The 6,917-nt window shown below is 40.7% G+C and overlaps 1 protein-coding gene across 1 annotated transcript; it reads left to right on the top strand.

The window, feature by feature from the left end:
* Positions 1 to 2,250: 2,250 nt before the first annotated feature.
* Positions 2,251 to 3,189, top strand: LOC127207268 (olfactory receptor 4C15-like). Its single transcript, XM_051166646.1, has one exon. The coding sequence runs from the start codon at positions 2,254 to 2,256 to the stop codon at positions 3,187 to 3,189; it is 936 nt and encodes a 311-aa protein (XP_051022603.1). The 5' UTR covers positions 2,251 to 2,253.
* Positions 3,190 to 6,917: the final 3,728 nt, after the last annotated feature.

Here is a 6,917-nt window from a genome sequence, read left to right on the forward strand (position 1 = left end):
CCCATTATTCCCCTCCCCTATGACTGTTCCTGAGAGGGATTACGTCCCCCTATATATTCTCGTAGGGTATCAAGTCTCTTCTTGGCTACTTGCTGTCCTTCCTTCATTTCACCCTTGATTAAGAACATTGGTCCATGCTATGCATTGAAAGTACCATATTATACTACAACCAATAAAACCAAGAATTTTACCTGGTGAATTAATACAAAGGAAAAATAAACTTATCAGTTTTGGTTATGTAAAAGCAAGAACTTGATAAAAAACAATTTTCCCTGTTTTGCATCGTCTGAGATCCCTTTTTCCTTGACACTCAGTATCTCCTCCAATATTTTTGTTTCCACCATTTTATACGATTATTATAAAGATTTTTGAATGTCCCCAGGCTTATTAAATTTTAGGAACTTCATCTAACCAGACCCATTCTATAGAAAAATGGAAAGGTCTATATGTAAGAAAATAATATCAAGAATATGGAGCAGCTTCTCTTTTATTTCCATGTATTATCATTGTAAGAAATGCTAAGTTTTATTCTAATATTTCATGCATGGGCACAATGCCCTGTGATTTCATTGTTGATTGCAGTTCTTTACACATCCTGATTCTGCACAGAATGGCAAATGGTAAATTATATGGTGACCATCATAGTCTACCTTAAAGGATTACTACCTAATCCAGTGGCACAGTGATTTTGTAAGGTGTTTTGTTTGTTTGTTTGTTGCTGTAGCTTATTTATGTTTGGAAATAGAATTTATATTATAGATACTATTAAAGAACTGCCTTAGGAACATCATGGTTGTCTCAAAGTATACCTCTCCTCCTCAATTGCAATTTTATCTGCTCTCTTTTAAGTCAGTCATTAAAATAATCAAGTTTTTCTTCTCTGTATAAGTACATTAATACTTTATTCACAGATACATAATAACACATAAATATATAAATGTGTGTGTATTCATGCATACAGCTATTCACACAGAAAATACATTTAGTGAAAATATTTTAGCTACATTCAGAAGAAGATAAAATACCTTTTAAACTGTGGTTTCCTGAGGAAATTGAGCTCAAGATCTGTAATATTTGACTAGATGACCCACATGAAGTAGCTGGATTTGCAAGTGAGTTGGTTACTCCTAGGGTTATAAGAGCAATGCCAGAAGTAATATTTTAAGATTGTTGACAATCACAATCAATAACTAATTTCTACTCTTCAGGTATAGTTTTCACTAATATTCATACAGGCGATTGATTAATCATCTTTTGATTCTCCATCCTTTACCTTGTTGCTTTTATTAAAATACCTTATTCACACATGGACAAGGGAATAAATGCAGTACATTTATAGGTAGAGGGAAACCGTATAAAGGTCACCTCTTCACTGAATTCTCACCTTAAAAAAATTTCACTCTGCCTTGTTGATCCTCAGGAAGAGTCATGGATGGTGCAGCTGTAGGCTCTTGAAATCCAAGTTTAAACATTTCATATCTTTTGAACTTCAGTTTTTAGTTAACAGTTTTGTACTTGTTACATATTGTTGACGAGGAGACTAATACCTGTACAGCTGCATTTTTCACTCTATTTAGTTATCACGACAGCAGCGTCATTTTAATAAAGCTCTGGTAACACTGTAAGTTGATGAATTAAAATGAATTTTCAACAACTTATTCATTAGCGTCATGCTATTGGTAGTCACTGTTGTACAGAACTTTCTGTGTTATTAATATCAAATTACTTGATTTGAATTCTAATGCACTTCATGCTTTGAAACAAAATTTAAAATGTTTCCAAGGTTTCCAAAGTATGCTTTATCTCTTCTTCTATTTCTAGATGAAATTTCAACTCATTACTATAGATAATTCAACCCTGCCTTGTTCTATGTGGATGGTAGACATGACTAAGAAAGTGTAGTTTTGTTTTATTATCAAGGTATGGTTTCCAACTGCCTTTCAATGTTTTACTACAATTAAACATTTAGAGAATGATAAAAACTAAAAATTGAAATACATGTTTCCTTCGTAATACAAATAGATGTTATTCCCAAATATTAAAAATTATGGCTATTTTAAATAACTCAATAATTTCAACTTCTTTTCTATGTGAAATCTAATATTTTCAAAAATACAGTTTTTTTAATAGCAGTAAATTGCATCAAGATAATATTTTCATATTGTTGATGCTAATGCTATAAATTTATGATATATTTTTCTTATAATTGCAGAATTTCATAAATACACTATTCTTTCAAGTCCTCTGGAAAGCATGCATAACCAGAGCTTTGTCAATGAGTTCATACTCCTGGGGCTTTCACAAAACCCCCAAATAGAGAAAATATCATTTGTTATATTTTTATTGGTCTATCTTGCAACTCTTGTGGGAAACATGATGATTCTGGTGACCATTGTCTACAGTCCTGCGCTGCTGGGCTGTCCCATGTACTTCTTCTTGGCATTCCTGTCCTTCCTGGATGCATGTATCTCTTCTGTTGTCACACCAAAGATGATCATAGACTTGGTTTATGAAAGAAAGACCATCTCATTTGACTGTTGTATGACACAGGTCTTTGCTGTGCACTTTCTTACTGCAGTGGAGGTTATTGTCCTGGCATCCATGGCTTATGATCGCTATATGGCCATTTGCAAGCCCTTACACTACTCTTTCATCATGAACCGGAGGCTCTGTGGCACTCTGACAGAAGTAGCCTGGGCTGGAGGATTCTTGCATTCTATCATACAAATTGCCTTCACTTTGCAATTGCCCTTCTGTGGACCCAATATCATTGATCATTTCATATGTGACTTGTTTCCATTGTTGAGGCTTGCCTGCACTGACACACACATTTTTATACTTTTGGTGTTTGCCAACAGTGGTTCTATCTGCATAATTATATTCTCCTTTTTGCTTGTTTCCTATGGTGTCATTTTGTTCTCTCTGAGAGCTCATAGCTCTGAAGGGCGACGTAAGGCTCTGTCCACCTGTGGATCACATATTACTGTTGTAGTTTTTTTCTTTGTTCCTTGTATATTAATATATGCCCGGCCTACATCTGCATTTTCATTTGAGAAAAATGTGTTTGTGTTTACAGATGTCCTGACACCATTGCTCAATCCTATGGTTTATACTTTCAGGAATAAGGAAATGATAAATGCCATTAGGAAAATGTGGAAGAGACTGATATTGGTTCCTGATAAATATTAAAACATTGTACTTATAGGACTGAGGAACAGACTTAGTGGACAGAAGTACTTGCTGTGTAAGAATAAGGACTGTTTGAATACTGACCACTCTTGTCTGAAGCCAACTATAATAGGTCATTTTTAGCCCACTGTGGGTGAATCAGAATCAGGCATACTCGAGCCATAAACTGGACAACTAATCTCTGAATAATATAGGTAGCTCAAGACCCAGTCTCAGATCTTTTCTCAAGTAAATGAGGTAGGGAAGGTAGACAAGGATAGTCAATGCCTCCTCAGGGCTCTGCTCCCATGTGCATGAGTAGCAGCACTTCATGTTCACATGCATTACACACACACACACACACACACACACACACGTCTATAGAAACAAATCTGATAATTATACTTAGGTAACTTAATGTAAACAATAATGAAAAACCGTATTTACAATAAAAGCCCTTCATGATTATTCCTTTTAGAGAAGTACATGAAACAATTCTATAGATAATGCATTAACATTGTATGTGAGAAATCCATTTGTGAGATGACATTTTCACTGTGAATTGAATAGTTGGATTGTGAGATAAAAGTTAAAGTCAGCTTCAATGAGCAGTTAAAATTGGCATTCAGAAAAGATGCTGTAAAACTTTACATTAAATTTTTTTTTTGTTTCAGTATTGAATATATGTTATACACTTATCCATGAATAGATGTTTGAGGTAAAAATATTCAACATTATATCTTTTTTCATAACTCATGAGTTGCATATATTTGGGGATCTGATTATTTTGGGGTGGGATATTTTTATTTATTTGCAAATATTTTTAAACAATAAAGTAGGGAGGGGAATAATGGGAAAATGGGGGGAGGGGAGGAACGGGAGGATACAAGGGATGGGATAAACATTGAGATGTAACAAGAATAAATTAATAAAAAAAAGAAAATAAAAGAAATGAGATCCCGAGGAAGGAAGCTCGTGTCGGAGATGGAAGCTGATGCACTGAACTTGTCCACAACAGCAGCATTCATCTCTCTCTGCCTCCTGACGGCGGATGTCATGTGACCAGCCCACTTATGCTCCTGCCACTGTGCCTCCTCTACCTTCCAACTATGGCGGCGAGCAGTGTGGACTGCGTTTGGAGGCTCCAGTGAACAATTCAGGGAATTGCACAGATTTCTGAGCCAGGAACACCTAGGTCCAAACATCACGGCAGTGGGAGTGCTCCACGGTTCGGAGGGACCAGGGTGAGGAGGACCTGCTTGCCCCTGCACACGGGAGGAGCGTGGATTTTCTCTGATCGGAGCAGCAGCGGCAGAGGCAGCAGCACCAGCAGCACCAGCAGCGGTGGCTGAGGTTTGCAGCTCATAGCCTTCCAGTGGAGGCGATTGGTGTGGTGGCTGGTGGGAGTTGCTGCGGGAGAGGGGACTCGGGGCAGGATTTGGGTCGCGTGGAGCCTTCGGACCCAGACTGGACTCTGCGGACAGTTTGGCCCTAGAGTCCCGGGTACTGGCCCGGCCCAGCAAGCAATTCTGCCCGAGGCACTAACTCAGCTTCAGCCACAGCTCCCCTGCTGTGGCGCAGGCTTAGTTGAGTGCACAGCTCCATGTTAGGCTGCACCTCAGCTCAGCGGCAGCTCCCCTGCGGTGACACAGTCTGGGTGGAGCGCTTGGTTCCAAAACAGGCGCTAACTCAGAGCAGCCGCAGTCCTCCTGCTGTGGCGCAGGCTTAGCCAAGCACTCAGTTCCACCCAAGGCACCACCTCAGCTTAGCGGCAGCTCCCCTGCAGTGACACAGTCTGGGCGGAGCACTTGGTTAAACCACAAGCACTAACTCAGAGCAGCCGCAGTTCTCCTGTGGCGCAGGCTTGGCCAAGCATTCACTTCCACCCTAGGCGCCACCTCAGCTCAGCGGCAGCTCCCCTGCAGTGACACAGTCTGGGCAGAGCACTTGGTTCCACCATTGGCGCTAACTCAGAACAGCCGCAGGTCCCCTGCTGTGGCGCAGGCTTGGTGGAGTGCGCAGTTCCATCCTAGGCACCACCTCAGCTCAGCATCAGCTCCCCTGCAGTGACACAGTCTGGGCGGAGCACTTGGTTGAACCACAGGCGCTAACTCAGAGCAGCCGCAGTTCTCCCGCTGTGGCGCAGGCTGGACAGAGCTCTCGGTTCCACCAGCTCTAAGACTCTGGTTGGACACAGTGTGCAGTTCGAATCCAGAGTTCCTGGCTGAGATTGGTAGTCAGTTCGGGCCCTAAGTCAATAACTGGCCATAGCACACACTTTGGGCCAAAAGGCCCTAGCGGAGCTCAGCAGACGGTTCAGGCCCTGAGAATCTAGCTGAGTTCAGCCCGTGGTTCAGGCCCAGTGTTCCTGGCTGGACTTGGCAGGGAACACAGAAGGCTGTGGATACCTTGGCCTGACCCAACGCTCATTCAGAGACCCAGAACAATTGCAGAATCCACAGCACAGGGGGGCTGAAGATCACTGGCTGTGAGAGACCAGAACAACAGGGCTAACCTCCTAACATCCACACCAGTGAAGCTTTGAGCTCCCAGCCTAGGGAAATCGTGAGAAAATAAGTGAATCTATCGTCAGACACCCTCCATCCAACTCTGGAAGCTACGCAACAAAAACAAAGACGGCAAGATGTCTAAAGGACAACGAAAAAGCATACGCAAAAACCCCCAAAACAACATGGCGTCTCCAGTTTCCAGCTATCCCAAAGAAAACAACCCAGAGAACTCAAATACAACGGAAATACAAGGAAATGACCTCAAATCCTTAGTAATGAGGATGATAATGGAGGAAACAAATACAATTCGTAATCAAATGCAGGAAGACGCAGACAAAAAGGTGAGAGACATAAAAGAAGCACATAGAGTGGAACTGGAAAAATTGCAGGAAAATGCAAACAACCAGATGAAAGAAATAAATAAAACGGTTCAAGCTCTGAAGACCTATAAAGAGGCAATGGAAGAAACCCAGGAATACACAAAAAATCAGATGAAAGAAATCAAAAAATCAGTTCAAGATCTGAAAATGAAAATGGATTCAATGATAAACACACAGACAGAAGAAAAACGAGAATGGGAGACCTCAGAGAAGAAGGCGAGCAACACAGAGGTGAGCTTCTCTAACAGAATCCAAGAGATGGAAGAACGAATCTCAGGTCTAGAAGATACAATCACAGATATTGAATCAACCATTAAAGAAAATGCCAAATCTGGAAAACTCCTGACACAAAACACCCAAGAAATTAAGGACACCATGAAAAGAAGAAATCTGAGGATAATAGGCATTGAAGAAAGAGAAGACATCAGACTCCAGGGCCGAGAAACTATTCTCAACAAAATCATAGAAGAAAATTTCCCCAATCTAAAGAAAGAAATGCCTATAAACATACAAGAGGCCTACAGAACACCAAATAGAATTGACCAGAAAAGAAAAACTGCCCGCCACATAATAATCAAAACACAAAACATGCAGAACAAAGAAAAAATATTAAAAGCTGCAAGGGAAAAGGGCCAAATAACATTTAATGGTAAACCTATCAGAATTACACCCGACTTCTCAGCAGAGACCATAAAAGCCAGAAGGGCCTGGACAGAGATCCTGCAAACCCTAAGAGAACACAGATGCCAGGCCAGACTACTTTACCCAGCAAAACTGTCAATAACCATTGATGGAGAAAACAAAATATTCCATGACAAAAACAAATTCAAACAGTACCTATCCACAAACCCAGCTTTAC

The sequence above is a fragment of the Acomys russatus genome, chromosome 24, assembly GCF_903995435.1.
Source record: "Acomys russatus chromosome 24, mAcoRus1.1, whole genome shotgun sequence".
Classification (NCBI taxonomy): Eukaryota; Metazoa; Chordata; class Mammalia; order Rodentia; family Muridae; genus Acomys; species Acomys russatus.

Bases quoted from the DNA above. Each gene is read 5' to 3' on its own strand.
- LOC127207268 (XM_051166646.1), top strand. From the start codon at position 2,254: ATGCATAACCAGAGCTTTGTCAATGAGTTCATACTCCTGGGGCTTTCA.